The 15464-nt window shown below is 49.2% G+C and overlaps 2 protein-coding genes across 2 annotated transcripts in view; one reads left to right on the forward strand and one right to left on the reverse strand.

Annotated features, from left to right (window-relative positions):
- Positions 1 to 1940: 1940 nt before the first annotated feature.
- Positions 1941 to 7074, reverse strand: TTC24 (tetratricopeptide repeat domain 24). The gene is made up of 9 exons (XM_032464766.1): positions 7026 to 7074; positions 5468 to 5695; positions 5188 to 5391; positions 4482 to 4610; positions 4137 to 4360; positions 2849 to 2952; positions 2641 to 2769; positions 2415 to 2481; positions 1941 to 2261 (listed from the first exon to the last, which is right to left on the reverse strand). The coding sequence occupies exons 1-9, from the start codon at positions 7072 to 7074 to the stop codon at positions 2142 to 2144; spliced, it is 1254 nt and encodes a 417-aa protein (XP_032320657.1). The 3' UTR covers positions 1941 to 2141.
- A 1083-nt stretch (positions 7075 to 8157) lies between these two features.
- The window catches only part of IQGAP3 (IQ motif containing GTPase activating protein 3), a 36462-nt gene continuing 29155 nt past the window's right edge, over positions 8158 to 15464 (forward strand). Inside the window, 6 exon segments of the mRNA XM_032464030.1 lie at positions 8158 to 8263; positions 10495 to 10582; positions 12426 to 12582; positions 13148 to 13225; positions 14532 to 14608; positions 15356 to 15423. Coding sequence (XP_032319921.1) covers positions 8227 to 8263; positions 10495 to 10582; positions 12426 to 12582; positions 13148 to 13225; positions 14532 to 14608; positions 15356 to 15423 — 505 coding nt within the window. The 5' untranslated portion in view covers positions 8158 to 8226.

Consider the following 15464-nt stretch of genomic DNA (forward strand, 5'->3'; position numbering starts at 1 on the left):
AATGATAGAATTAAAACACTCATCTCTTGTTCTGTGGGTACTTGTATGGTTTCAGTTTTGCAATGGCGACTGCAAAATAAGTCCACCCTAGAGCTCGGGAACTCGCTCATGTGGCTCTGGGCTGCCCAAGTCGTGTTCCTGGGATCCGGACCTGTCCCGATGACATTGGCGCCAGTCGTCGGGCGCCGCCTGGCGGTCACTTTTATATCGTCTGCCCTCCGGAGCGCTTTGCAAGGGAAGGGATTCGGTAGCGGTGTCCGAGGTAGAGTTCCGGGAGGCCGGCGGCGCAGGCGAGATCTTCCTGGTCTTGCGGGGCAGGCGCACATCGTGCTCTCAGTGGAGCTTCGACTCGCAGGAAAGCGGGGAAAGATGGACTTTGGACTCCGGGGCCCGGGTGAGGGCCCGCCAGGACGGGTCGAGCAGCCTCCAGGAGGAGACCGACCCAAGCCCCAGGCCCGGCCTCTGCATGGAGAGGAGAGAGTGCCTGCATCCAGCGGCCAGACGGTCGTCTGGAGGTGTGAACCGTCTTGGCTGGGCAGGGAGGCCCGACCCCTGAACCCCAACCCCAGGACACCACGCCACAATCCCAGCGGAAGGTGGGGAGGGGGCTTTCTGAAGGTGGTTGGGCCATGCTCGCTGGGTGCCTCCGGGTAGGTGGGAACCTCTGGGCGGTGGTGGGATACTGGGCTCCCTCCTCAGAGGATAGTGGGCACCTTGGTTCTAACCCCCTAACTTCTAAACTTTGGTTTTCCTGTGTCTGTAGACCTGTGTTCTGAGGACGTGGTGGTGGCACTTCCCTGCCCATAACGTTTGTTCAACTCTCCGCTGTCCTTTGATGAACGGTGCTAGCAAAATTCTCATGAGTTGAGGGAGCTGGTGCGTTGTTATCCACACTTTGAACGCGCTTGTGGATCCGGGGTCCTCCAAGGGCGACTACCGTCTGAAGGCCCTGGGGTGCCCCTCCCCGTGTTCTCGGCTGGGGGCGCGGAGGTGTCTTTGAAGAGTTACAGTTCTCCATTTTTCTCCTATAAACGTCACCAATTAGATACCACCTGCAGTTTGTTTCCTTAAGATGAAACAAAAAAATGGTATTTTGAAGCCATCTGAGTGCAAAATTCATCTAGATTTTTGATTTCCTACCAATTTGGTTTTTTTTTGTTGTTGCAGGCTTTTTTAAAACTTTTTTTTTTTTACTGAGTTAGTCATTTTACGATGTTGTGCCAATGATTTCCCACTAATTTGTAATAGGCTCCCTGTTCACATTTTCATCAGCAGTTTTTAAAGTGACTCACCTGAATCATGTCCTCCTTAAGGATTCAACTTAGTTTTCATAGAAACTGTTTTCACACTTCACTTTGTTTAAATTACAGATTACAGTAGCAAATACAACTGGGAATAATCACATTTGGTATCAAACACAACCAACTCTTGGTAAGCAGTGGCTTAACTGGGGGAGCAGAACTGCACAGCATGCTGGAAGGCACTTGCTCCCTATGTTTGAATCACAGCTTCACTTACTAGTTGTGTGACCTGGGAGGCAAACTGCTTAACCTTTCTACCTTCCCATCTGTACAGGGGGATTCATCTGCTCTGAGGGTTAACGAAAGCACTCACGAGGCACTTAGAACAGTGACTGGTACGTACTAGGTGAAGCAGTGTTAACATCACATTGTTGTGGCAGCAATTTTCCTACAGCTGAGAGGCCTGTGTCCAGCATCTCCGTGTTTCACGGGAGTAGAAGAGTGGGTCCGTCGGTCAGTGATGTGTCTTCTGTAACTTTATATCCCCATTTTCCATAGGGGAAAATGGAGTCAGTGACTCGGAAACCTCTTGACCCAAGACGTCATAGTTTTAAGAACTGGCGAGATTCTTTAGCAATCATGAGGTTGAATCCAGAAATGGTGGGAGATTCACCATCTGTTTTTTGTGTATTGAGTCAAAAAATCTCAATGAGTGCACAGGATGCCTCAGTGCTGAGTCTGTGAAGCCCTTGTCCAGCCTGTGTGGGTGCCCACTTGCTGATATGTTGTGTCCATACAGTTTTCCCCGCGGATAAGTGGGCAGGGCCCAGTCGCAGAAACCCCTGGAGTATGCATGTTGGGGAGGAACTGTAGAGGCCGTGCTGTGGTCAGTAGGTGAGGTCACATGATCATACAGAAGCCCGACTTGGTGTGTCTCCTCTGATGGTTCCTGCTGGGGGTTTCCCCGGGCTGTTTGGGGGACCTGAAGGAGGCAGAGAGGGGCTTTCCCAGTGGGAGTGACTAGGGAGAGAACAGAAGGAAGCTTGCTCTAGTTCCAGCTCCTGTTACCCTCTCTGGCCCTTACCTCTGCTGGTGGGCTCCAAGGCAGGAGGGAGGAGGTTTAAGCCTCATGTTCCCCCATTTAGCAGGACTCCCCCTTTCTCTGAGGCTGACACTCAGGCTGTGCAGGAGGCAGGGGACACCACGGGCCTCCAGACCTGGGTGAGGGTTGTTTACACTGCTGAAGGGTGAAGACAGAGGCTCTCAAAGCAGTGTATCCCCAAGCTTCAGACCACGTATCCCACCAACTTTAACACTGATCATGGTACATTAAAATCATCCAAAGCCACATCTACTGTCATCCATTTTCTAGGCTTCCTCCCTTCCCCCAGAGACCTACCTATTGGCTTGTGGGCCTTTGGGTACTAGAATGCCAGGGTTCTCCATTCGGAGGGGACCTTGTTCTCCAAGTGGGAGATGGGCCCTGGGACCTGGACCTGGAATGGAGAGGGACACGTTCATCACAAGTCTCTGTACCAAGAATCATGGTGGAAGAGAGACATCTTCATAAGAACAAGGAAGGGTGGGTGTCGGGATGTGTTGGTCACTGTATGTGGAGGGTGCAGGGCAGGTGCTTGGCAAACCTGGGCTGACTAGAGGCCAGACTTGGGGAATAATTCACCACTGTTACCGGAGCCTGGAAGAAAACATACTGAAAAGACTATCAGTGAGTTCAAGGCAACAAGTAGCAAGGAACTCTGTCCTCGGAGTTCCAAGCCTTTGCAGGAAGAGACTAGTAAACAGTAAACTAAAGTAAGAAGAGGGCCCAGTACCTGGAATGTAGTAGGCTTTCAACAGCTTTGGTGCTCCAAGATCCAAGGTGTGTTCTACAAGTTAGGAGAGCCTCGGATGTGGGGAGGAAGAGGCAATTTAGGGAAGGGTTTAGGGGAAATTGGCCAGGGCCTTGAGAAACAAGCAGAAAGGGGAGAGGGGCTGGTCCTGGGGTTCAGTGTCAGACCTGAGGCAGGGAAACAAGTAGGGGCGGTAAGGGAAACAGGAAGGCTGAGGAGAGTGCTGCTCCTGCCCTACTCACCTGTGCTGCACTTCTGTGCCCCTTCCCACCCTGGCTGGGGTACCTGCTACTGGGCGGGCCCTGCCTGGAGCCTGGGACCCGCTTCGAGCTGAGGTCTGGGAATGAAGGGGAAAAGGAAATCAGTCTGAGGAAAACAGCTATCCCAGCTGTGGATGTGGCATGCGTGTATTGTCTCCTCCACACAATGGCCCCAGAAAGACAGAAGTACTAGAGGCAAACCTGGGTATGCCACGTGTCTGAAGGTGAAATTACAGGGTGAGGCCCTCTGTTTTGTTGCAGTCTCTGTTAGCAACTTGTCTACCACCTCATCCTTCCCTGGGCCTCCAGGGGCAAAGTCACAGAAAATTGGTAGTCAACTGAATGGAACACAGGTCTTCTGACCCTCGATCCAGTCCTCTTGCCTGTACCAGGCAAATTTCATTTTGCCTGCAAATTGTAAATATGGTGTCCTAGCCTTTCAAATAAGAGGACATAAAACCTAGTTAAACGTAATAAATATTGAAGTATAATTTCAATTCCTGGGGTAGGCGGTTGCCTGAGAAATCTCCGTGTGAGGGAAGAAGGCAGTTGGAAAGACATGCAGCAGTTGAGAGAGCCTGGGTGGGAGGGGGAGCCAGAAAAAGAGGGGCACAGAGAGGAACTTCCTTGGGGCACTGCTCCCATCTTGTGGCCCTTTTGGGAACTGCAGTCAAGGACTTGAAATTTTCCACTCCTCCCAAGTATGGTTCAGTATCCCCGGGGCAGATGACCACATATGAACAGCCAAGTGCAACATCCCTGAGGACATCAGCTCTGCTCATCACCATTGATGAGTGAATAAATGGTGGGGGAAAGGCAGGCATGTCAGCCAGAGAAGGGATAGCAGCTGGAGGGGATAGCAGGGAAGTGTTAGATTCTGGGATGGAGGGTCTCACCTGACACTGGGCCAGTGCTTCCTCATAGTACTTCAAGGCCTGGTCATGCTGCCCCAATCTGGCTGCAGCAGCCCTCAGACCTTCACAGGCCTGCCACTGCCCCTTCATGTCCCCTGGGGGAGAGAGCCTGAGAGGTCCTCCCATGGCTCTCTACCCTGACCGACCCTCCCCTTCAGAGGTCCTCCCCACAGCCTTTCCCCACCCTAAGCCACCTGCCAGCCCCCTCACCCTCACCAGTGTCCCGTACAGCCTGCAGAGCATGCAGGTAGTTGTCCCTGGCGGCCTTGTGGTCCCCCAGCTGGCTCAGTGCAAATGCCAGGCTGCCAAAGCTCTGGCCCTGCTCCCACCACTGCCCCACAGCACCTGGTGACAAGAGCACACACCCTCCTGAGAGGACCTCAGCTGCTGGGGCATCAGGACCCTACGCCCAACAATTAATGGAGAGTTGCCAGGAGTCCTGGTGCTCAACCCCAGCACACCTCCAGATGCACCCACAGAGGCCTGAGCTCTCAAAACAGCCTCTTTGCCCTAGGTTTTGGCCTGAATGCCTCCCCCTTGGCTAGTTTGAGGCAGGCAAAAACGCAGGCAAGGCAGGTATTAATATCTCCGTTTTTTTTATACGTGTGGAAACAAGCTCAAAAGCAAAAGTGATTTGCTGAACATCAGTCACTACACACTGGGCTGCTCTTCAAGCTTCCTCTCCCAGCCAGGGCTTTTCCCTCTGCCCATTGCTGCCTTCCCAGGCCACAGCCTCTGGGCCCATCCCTCTGTCCTGTCTGGTTATCTCATCTGTTCCCCTAGTCCTCACCTTTCTGGTTCTGAAATTCTCAGCCCCATAATCAGTCTTAAGTGTCCATCTACTCTTCAGCCTTGGGGCCCCAGCTGGAACCCCCTTTTAGTCCTTTGGTCCCAATCCCGTTCCCCAGACCCTGGTACCCACCATGCAGGTCAGCAGCCTTCTGGTGAAACTCCTGGGCTTTCTGATAGTTGCCAAGGGCATTGTGGGCCATCCCAAGGTTTCTTAGCACCGTGGCCTCCTCTCCTGGCCCCCGGCACAGGGGCAGGGCCTGCAGGAAGGCCTCTGCTGCTAGCGGGAACAGCTGGAGCTGGGAGTAGCCCAGGCCTAGGTCATTATAGAGTCGCCCTAGAGGGCATGGCCAAGGTCACTGGTAGCCAGGTCAGAGGCAGCTGAAGCTGTACTAGTGCAGCCTCTTAGTGGCCCAGGGCCTTGTGGTACCAGGCCAAAGCTTGAGGCAGGTTGCCTAGGGCTTGGTAGGCCAAAGCCACATTGAAACGCTGGTCACCATGACACCTGCCCTGGGCCTTCTTTTGAGGTTGGGCCCGTAGGAGCAGCTCAAGGCCTCTGGCTGGGTCCCCGGTCTCCACGTAAGCAGCCTCCAGATTGAAGGCACAGGCTCGGAGAATGGGGTTGTCCCTGGTTTCTTTTTCTTCTCAGAACTTGAGGGTGAGGGCTCTTGGAGGGTATCCTCAGTGTTGAGGGAAGACATAGTGCTGACAAGGGGAAGCAGAGGGGTCAGTATGTCACCCTTGTCTTTCTCCAAAGTGCTGTTCATCTAGGGCAGATCAGCTCTACCTCCACCTCTGACCCTTGGTGTTGCAAGGATTTCTCTCTGCCTTCACTTTGCTTCACTGATCACTCTGGACACCGTATCAACTCACACTCTAACGTCCCAATTAATTTTTAGTCCTCTAAGACTCAGTGCAAGTAACAGCTTATACTGAACCGACCTGAATTATATCTTGAAACGAGACAGCAGGAGAACCTAGATTATGAGTGGATGGGTGTACATGGAGGAGGCGACGGTGGAGGAGAGGCCCTGTATGTGCTCCGTTCATTCATCCTTTCATTTATTCATAGAGTTCAGCAGCATTAAGTATACACACATTGACAGACAAGAAAGTGAACAACTCTAACCTAGTGTGACAAATGTCATAAAAGACATAAAGTACTTTTAGAAGTAGGTAGAGGTGATACATTCTCTTTTTAAAGGAACCCCCCCCCCCCTGCTCTTTTAAGACCCTTGTACCTGGGGCATTCCTGGCTACCCCCACCGGGTCTTGGTGCCTAGCTCAGAGCCCCTGGGGTTACCAGACAACCAGGTACTTCCCTCCACTCCTAGGGAATTCTTTTACTGACAGCTTAGCTGCCCTATCTTAGTGCTGAATTTGGCTGCTGCTTGGGCACAGATACCTGGATTCCATTGTCTTTCCTGCCCCACCCCTCCCCACCCCTAAAGTCAGGCTCCATCAAGGGCTTGTTACTAGTTACAACTTCAAAGATCATCTATCCCATTCCCTAATTTCACAGAGGAAAGGGCCTCAGAACAGGTGTGACTTGCCTGAGGTCACAGAGCAGGCATGTAGCTGGGATTAGAGCTCAGGTTTTCTGACTCTGGTCCCTTCCACTAACTGTGATTGCAAGCTTTAACAAGGCTTGGGCTGTCCCAGAAGGTGAACCCTTTCACATATACCTATATGAACAGAGACACATTCTTACACACTATGCTTCTGTGTAGTAGTTTCATATTTGAGAACAGGGTGAAAGGGTGATGGGCAGGAAAGGCCTGGAGATCAGAAGAGCCTCTCTGCCCCCGGACTCCTTTTCCCAGCTCCACTGCAGCCTTCAAGATCTGCTTAATGAGAAGACAGCAGGCCCCAGGACAATGGGCCCTTACTGCCCTAACTCACCAAGGGTGGCCTGCATCAGAAAGCAAATGTCCTCATTTTCCCAGGTTATAAGGAAGTAGCTGGGCTCACCTGCATTTGCTGGGCAGCTTTTGCTGAATGCCTGCTGTGTTGAATGCATGGTGCTATGTGCCACAGATGGAGCCCATCTCTGAGGGGGGCTTTCCTAACTGCCTGAAGATGCTACCACAGCCAAATTTGCAGCTCAGTCTGTTGTTCACTCAGCAGCCCCTCTTAAGGGGACAGAATGACCTGGGGAGGGGTCAGGGACTGAAACTATAAGTGATATCATATAGTATTTGACTTTCTCATATAGTATTTGCCTTTCTCTGACTTATTTCATTAAGCATAATCTCTAGGCCCATCCACATTGCTACAAATGGCAATATTTCTTTCCTTTCGTCTGTTGATGGGCACTTGGGTTACTTGCATGTCTTGGCTATTGCAAATGTGCTGCTATAATAAACATTGGGGTGTTTGTATCTTTTCCAATTAGTGTTTTTGTTCACTCCTTTGGTTTTCAGTCTCATGGCTGGGGCCTTGGGGGTGGTATAGTATATAGTGGTTGAGAACTTAAGTTTGGGGTTGGACTGAGAATTTGAATTGTGGCTCAGTTTCAGCCTCAGTTTCCTCCTTAATCTTGCACATGCTGTTTCCACTGAGTAAAATCCCTCTCTCCTTCAGTCTGATACCAATTCTAGTTAACTTTTCAACCCTGACTGTGACCTCCACGAGGTAGTCGTCCTATCTTTCACTGCTCTTAATTACAGCCATTATCTCCTCTGTCTGTGTATCACTAACCTCTAATTTATTTGGCCTATACGTTTATCACTCATTCCAGAACAGCAAGATTCTTTAGGGCGCGAATTGTGCTTGTTCATCTCTGCATCCCCAGTTTAGTGCATAGCACCAAGTAGGACCTCAAATTAGCAGGACCAGATAATAATGTAGGAAGTGGAGCGGGGCTAATGGAAATACTAGGGGGGAATGTTAGAGGCAGGGGCAGGGACTGCTTGAAATAAGGCGGTTTGGCAGCGAAGGAGCTCTGGAGAAACAGAATCCCAGAGTACCGCAGGAAGGGGAGCGCCTCTCCCCGCCCAAGGCGGTACCCTTCTTCCCACCTGGAGGCGCACCTCTGCAGCCTGGAACTACAAGTCCCAGAGGCCCCTGCGGCACAGACCGGAAGTGCCCTGTCGGCCTGTGGCGACGGTGAGGGGCGGTGGCGGGGCGGTGGCCGGGCGGCGGGAGATTCAAACCTGGGAGAAGGAGGAACATGGAGGGGAGAGGAGCGGCCCCGGGCCGAGCGGTCTGTGAGTGCCAGAAGGGGCCAAGGAGGGTCCGGCAGTGGTGCCGCTGTTCGGGGACTCTGTGGTCCTCGGAGAGCTTGGGGCGGGGGCTGGACGCGGGGCGCGCCAGGCAAGGGGCGGCCAGACTGTACTCAGTCCGGACTCCTGGAGGCTGGAGTAAAGCTGTGAGCAGAGAAATGCGTTGATTTCTGTGGCCGTCTTCAAAGCTTACAAAGAGTTTTCTCCCTTACTCCCAAATTCTAGGGCTCCGGGGCTGGGAGAATGTAGGTGGTCTGGACGGCCCCTTAAAATTCAGCAGTTACTGAAGGCTACCGTACTTGCCAAACGCTATAAGGGGACCGGACGCCTAATAAGACCTGGGGAACTTCCTTGACTTTTTGATACCTCTTTGAAACAATGCCTCTCAAACTTTACGATGTCGGAATTACCTGGGGAGCTACTTAAAATGCAGATTCCTGAATCCTATCCCAGAGCTTTAGCAACAGTAGGTCTGGATTGGGGTCCATAATCTGCCTTTATAACGAGCATTGCTGTGCTTCTTCCGTCACCCCCCAGATAATTGTAATGCAAGTAGTCCATGGACAACACTTTCAAAAACTCTTTAGAGAGACTGGCGCCAGGAAAATGGGCCTGCAGAAAGGTTTCTATGTGACCTTCTGAGTGAAAAGCAAAATCTGCTCCTTCTTCTACCCTCTTCCCTGCCACTTCATTAGTATTCAAAAAGCAAAGTCCACGTCCACGGATCTGTTGAAGGAAAGCTAGTTGCAGACCTGAAAATGGCAGGAAGGCTGATTTTTTTTTTTTAAGACTGTGTGTCCGTACAAAGTCCCACCCATCTCTCAGTCTCCAATTCATAACTCTGAGGTGATGTCACTCACTTACTGGTTTATTTTCCATGCTTAGCAACCAGCACTTGTTCCTCATACACCCCCTCAGAGGAACTGATGGATTTCCTGCGATTGGCCAGTGCTTCCAAATCTGAATGTGGAGGGGTGTGTGCATGTGTGTATGTTTTAACTTGTTTAACTGCCAGTTCAAATAAGACCTGCCTCTCCCCCAAATCATATTGCAGGATATGCAATATAAGGAAAAGAGATAAAAAGCAGGGCGACATTAAGTGCTGAGTCAGACAGATTTACTAAGTTCTGCATCTTTTCAAGGTCTCTGACTTTATTTTCTTGGTGTATATGTGTAGCTTTCTCTCATTTTTGTCTGATTTTTGTATTGTCTTCCTTAAGGAGACTAGAGAGATGAGGGAGAAGAGGGGGTAAAAGGATAAAAAAGGAGGCCGTGGCTAAGGCAGAATATGAATGCTGTCTCGTTTAAGAGATTTCCTTTTCTTGAGTTTGGGAGTCAGAATATTGTCTGCATTTTATTTAGCTTGGAGATTATTTTCCTCCTCGGGTGACCTATACTAGAAGGGAGAGGAAATATATCTTTGTGATCTTTTAAAATTCTCTGTCCTTCCACTTAATTCCAAGTGAGTGGCCTTTTCACATGATTTTCTGTATGTTGAACTGCCTTTTCTCCCTTTCCTCCTGTTCATTCTTTAAGATTCTACTCGTAGGTAGAATCCTTTGCTTCCTCTGCTGCTTCCGTAGACTATTTATGAGCTATAATTACATATATCACATTAGGTTGAAGTTTTTTACTTACATGTTTTTCTCTTCTAATAGTAATCTTTGTACTTCTTGAGAGTATGGGTCCACTAGCCCAGTGCCTGACATCCAGGAGGTACTGAATGAATGAGTGGCTGTTGAATGATGAGTCCTAGTTGGTTCTGTTAACCTAGCCTCGGGGAGAGTACCTGAGGAGGATGACACAAGTCCAATTCTTGGAGAACTCAGAGTCTAATTAGGGATGAAATGAGGAGCTCAGTTTCCAACCAAGGAGGGATCTGGACATCCCTGCTGGGAGGTCCTAAGGGAAGGACTGTGAAATAGATTTGGGAAGGAAGAGGCCAGGAAGATGGCTGGAGAAGAAAGGGGAGAAACACCCCCAGTATAGGAAGAATCCCCTGTTAAAGGGTGGAGAGTCTACCCTTTACAGGGTGCTGACTATGATAGCTTTACTGGCCAGGAGCAGAAGATTGGAGCCAGAGTGTCCAGGGAATAGGGGGGCAGACATATGGGAGATGCTTTGGGTCTCTGAGCAGGGTTGCCTAAGAAAGTCTGTTAAGAAGAAGCTTTAATGCTATGGCCCTCTATCTTATGCTCCCTTTATTGACTCTTCAGATGAACGTCTCACAGCTGAGGAAATGGATGAGCAGAGGCGGCAGAACGTTGCCTATCAGTACCTGTGCCGGCTGGAGGAAGCCAAACGGTGAGCAGAGGGATTGCCTCTTTCTGGTCTCCCTTTCCCAACCTGCCCACCCCAGGCACCTGCCGCCAAAGCAAATGCAAAAAGTCAAGAGTCCATTCTATGGGAAAGGGAGAGTTGGAATAGCATCTTTTTTTTTTTTTCTCTGACTTTTTTTTTTTTCCTTCAGAGTAGTTTTAGGTCCACAGAAAAATTGAGAAAGATACAGAGATTTCCCATATACCTCCTACCCCCAAACAGGCATGGCCTCACCCATTATGAAAATCCCCACAAGAGTGGTGCATTTGCTACAGTTGAGGAATCTACTTTTACACATAATCATCCAAAGTCCGTAGTTTGCTTTAGAGTTCACTCTTCATGTTGTATGTTCTATGGATTTGAACAAATGTATTATGACATATATCCATCCATCATTATAGTATCATAGAGTAGTTTCACTGCCCTAAAAAGTCTCTGTGCTTCAACTGTTCATCCTCTCTGCCCCTAACCCCCAACCCCAACTTCCGGCAACCACTCATCTTTTTACTGTCTCCATAGTTTTGCCTTTTCCAGAATGTCATATACATCAAATCGTACAATATATAGCTTTTTCAGATTGGTTTCTTTTATTTAGTAATATGCACTTAAGTTTCCTCCATGTCTTTTCATGGCTTGAGAGCTCATTTCTTATTAGAGATGAATAATATTTCATTGTTTGGATGTACTACAGTTTATTAATCCATTCATCTACTGAAGGTTATCTTGGTTGCTTCTAAGATTTGACAGTTATGAATAGAGCTGCCATAAACATCTGTGGGCAGGTTTTTATGTGGATGTAAGTTTTCAGTTCCTTTGGAGTGCAAATTGCTGGACCATATGTTAAGAGTATGTTTAATTTTGTAAGAACCCACCAAACTGCTGTCCAAAGTGCCTGTACCATTTCGTATTCCCACCAACAATGAATGGGAGTTCCTGTTTTTCCACATCCTCACCAGCATTTGATGTTGTTAGGGTTCCAGATTTTGGCCATTCTAATAGGTGTATGCTGGTACTCCTCATTGCTTTAATTTGCATTTCCCTGATGACTTACAGTGTGAAACATCTTTTCAGACGCTTATTTGCCATCTTTATATCTTTGGTGAGGTGTCTTTTGGATAACAATCCTTTATCAGATATATTTTTTGCAAATATTTTCTCCCAGTCTGTGGCGTGTCTCCTTATTTTCTTGACATTGCCTTTTGTAGAGCAGACGTTCTTAATTTCAGTGAAATCCAGCTTATCAATTATTTCGTTCCAGGACTGTGCCTTTGGTGTTGTATCTGAAGTCACTGCCATACCCAAGCGCATCTAGTTTTCCTCCTATGTTGTCTTCTAGGAGTTTTACAGTTTTGCATTTTATCTTTAACTTGATGCTCCATTTCGAGTTGATTTTTGTGAAAGGTGTAAGATCTATGTCGAGATTCATTTTTTTGCATGCGGATGTATAGTTATGCCAGCACCATTTGTTGAAGAGACTGTCTTTGCTCCATTGGTTCCAATAGTCAGATGCATAACCAGACTGAGTGAGAGGTTATATTGTGTAACAGGTAAGAGCCTGTTTAAGCTTCACTGAAGATGGGCAGGTTCAGCATCTGCCAGGGAAGATGTTACTGGGGTGGATGGAGACTCAGGATTGGCCAATCCATGTGTTTGGGGCAGCTTGTGAGAAGGTGGGAACAGCCAGGGAATGGGCAGAGAGGGGAGTTGGGAGTAGGGAAGAAGCAGGAGGCAGAGATGCTTAGAGGGAGAGAGGGAGGGAAGGTCCTGCAGTTAGAATGAACTGCTGTGGGCTGCCAGAGTGGGTGAGAAGCTACTCTCCTGCTTTCAGCTGGATGGAGGCCTGCTTGAAGGAGGAGCTTCCTTCTCCGGTGGAGCTGGAGGAGAGCCTCCGGAACGGAGTGCTGCTGGCCAAGCTGGGCCACTGTTTTGCACCCTCTGTGGTTCCCTTGAAGAAGATCTATGATGTGGAGCAGCTGCGGTACCAGGTGGGAAGCAGAGGTCTCATCTTTCTTCCTCTCAAACTACATCTTCTCCTCACAGCTGTGAGAGTAAGGTGACCATATAATTTGTTGTCCAAACCTGGGTACTTTTGAGGATGACAAGGGGTAATATTAATCACTGCACTGGAACAACAGTTATCAATTGGTATCTCCCAGCTGGGCAATGTGTACCATCCTTAGCAAGGGACATTGCTAGGAGGGCTTTGAGATGCCTCTGATGTGAGAACTTCCAGTCAGACTTTTCTACCCACAGTCTACACTCAGAGGCTTGTGGGCTTTGCTACCTTGAAGGTATTTCCAAGTTACTGCTCCTTCCCTGTGCCTTTCTTTTCCCTCCCAGCTCTGGACTCCCCTTTTCTAGGAAACCTTACTAGCTTGTTAATCCCATCCCTGTGACATCCTTCCCAAATGTGATGATGGGTGATGGGAAGTCCATAGGGCAGAGTCCTCTGCCCCGACACCTTGAATCTTCAAGCTGTGGTCTGGGCTCTACCGGAGGGAACCCTGAGAACTATTGAAATAGATTATCTTCTCTTTCCTTCCCTTCCAGGCAACTGGCTTGCATTTCCGTCACACAGACAACATCAACTTTTGGCTGTCTGCAATAGCCCACATCGGTCTGCCTTCGGTAACACAGGGCCTCAAGATTGGGGTTCATCTCTACTCTGCACGGGCACCTTCACCCCCACCACACACATGCTTTATCTCTCTGAGACCCTTTAGCACTCTTCTCCATGTGTCTTCTAAACTAACTTAATCTAAGAGTTTAAGTTCCTTGGGGCTGTGTGTCTTTGAACCATGTTACTTGGCCTCTGCCTCCACTTCCCTGTAGGTAAGGGAAGCAAAGGGAGGTGAAAGTTCCCTGGTCCAAGATGCGTTGTTTCCACTAGTCAGCAAGTCTCCTGTATAACACAGGAGATGGGCCTCACATTGGCTGGCCACCTCGCCACCGAAATTTCATAGCGTGAGGCAAGGACGTACCACATCCCTAGGTGATGGACTTGGAAGCCTAGTCTGAGACCCCAGTTGGACGCATGCTGCTTGGCCTCTCACTCTTTGAGTCTCAGTTTGTTTCTCATCTGTAAAATGGGGATAGTAATCCCTCCCCTTTCTACCTTATAAGGCTATCAGGAGGATCACATAATCTGTGTGAATTCCTTTGTGAATTGTAAAGAACTATACAAGTTAAGGCATAAGATTCTGCAGGGTTTTTCTTCATTGTAGAAGAGAACTGTGAGACCAGGGAACAGCAGTTAAGAAAGATGCTTTGGTGGGAGGCAAGAGCAGTAGAGGCCAGGTGTCCTCCGAGAAGCTAGAACACTTTTAAGTCTCTAGATTTGGTCCTTTCTTACGTATCTAAGGTAACCAAGAGCTATCGAGGTTAAACCTCATTACAGTCACCAGGTGGCATGGGAAGCCATGCCTGGGGTGACTCAGTTCTTAGAGGGGTCCCCACTGATCAGTAGCCTCTGGCTTGCAGACAGGGATGGCATGCTCTGACTCTTTGTTGTCCTTGGCAATGTATGCCTCATTGGGCCCTCTGTGGGATCATGACCAGCTCTCAGCATGCCACCTTTCTGGTGAGAGGCCAAGGTGAGGGGTGCAAGCTGGCTGTGTCTATGCAATGAATAGGGAGCCTGTTTCTCCTGGAGCCTGTGGCCTGCATCCTATAGCCTTGATAGCCTTGTCTGGTGTTTGGTTAATCTAGGCTTTTGTGTCTGGTTGGGTCTTGGCTTAGTACCTGTCCCCAGTGCCTTTCCTTTGCACTGAATGTGCAGATGCAGTGCTGGCTGTGAAAAATTGGGGAGATTGAGCCAAGCCCCAGGCAAGAAAGGAGCACATACCCCAAGTGGGAGAGAAAGACCCCTTCCTCAGCCCATATCTGGTGCTGCTTAAAATTCTCCAATGGCAATACTGGCTGCTTTCCCCTCCAGACCTTCTTCCCAGAGACCACGGACATTTATGACAAGAAGAACATGCCTCGGGTGGTCTACTGCATCCATGCACTCAGGTGAGAGACCAAGACTTTTGTCATCCAGGTTTCTCTAGGTGGATGCAACCACCAATCAACAGCAAGAAACATTGCAGCAGGAAGGACAGAGGTTAGACCATAGCGAGCACTCCTCTGGAGAGTGAAATCGTCTCAGTAGAGAGTCTACATAGTTTTGTTTAGGTTTATGTGCATGCTTATGGGCACATTTATGTGTGACCTATGTGGGTAAAGGGAAAGGGCAGGCAGAGGAGAGTTCAGCTTGTAACTAGGGTGCCAAGGCATCAGAATAGGACGCATCAGGAGTGTCACATGCAAGTCAGTGTGAATGGTGAAGGCTGTTTGGTCCTACTCACAACCAGCCATCAGCAGCCAGCTGGCTAAATCATGGAAAGTAATTGACCAGTTCCTGTGTTCACCACATCATCCCTTCCTGACTTCATTTCCCATGTCCTTTCAAGTCTGTGTCTTAACTCAGCAGGTTTCTGCTTACTATGCCCTTTCCATCCTCCATATCCATCCAGTGACCTGCTACTGCAGTGTGTCCTTCTCTGTGACACCTTCCCAGTCTCCCCTGCAGTATCTTGTTTATGCTATAGCACTTGCCTTGGGCTGACTTACAATAACATCTCTCCTTGTGGCTGGGAGGTGACTTGAGGGCAGGTGTTGAGTGGTCTTCATCTCCAAGTCCCCATAGTATCTCCTGCAAACCTATTATAGGCAGCATGTCAAAATGAATAGGCCCCAATGCCTTCCATTCTTTTGCAGTCTCTTCCTCTTCCGGCTGGGATTGGCCCCTCAGATACATGATCTATACGGGAAAGTGAAATTCACAGGTAAGCCCAGCTCTTCCCCAGCCACCACAGTCTGGGCAGGG

Source organism: Camelus ferus, chromosome 21 (assembly GCF_009834535.1).
Source record: "Camelus ferus isolate YT-003-E chromosome 21, BCGSAC_Cfer_1.0, whole genome shotgun sequence".
NCBI classification, from domain to species: Eukaryota; Metazoa; Chordata; class Mammalia; order Artiodactyla; family Camelidae; genus Camelus; species Camelus ferus.

Excerpts from the sequence above, each read along its gene's own strand:
- TTC24 (XM_032464766.1), bottom strand. The coding sequence starts at position 7,074 with ATGCATTCAACACAGCAGGCATTCAGCAAAAGCTGCCCAGCAAATGCA. Across the intron at positions 4,611-5,187 it reads GAAGGCTGCTGACCTGCATG|GTGCTGTGGGGCAGTGGTGG; the intron begins GTGGGTACCAGG and ends TCTTGTCACCAG. Across the intron at positions 2,482-2,640 it reads AAAGGCCCACAAGCCAATAG|CAGTGTAAACAACCCTCACC; the intron begins GTAGGTCTCTGG and ends TTCACCCTTCAG.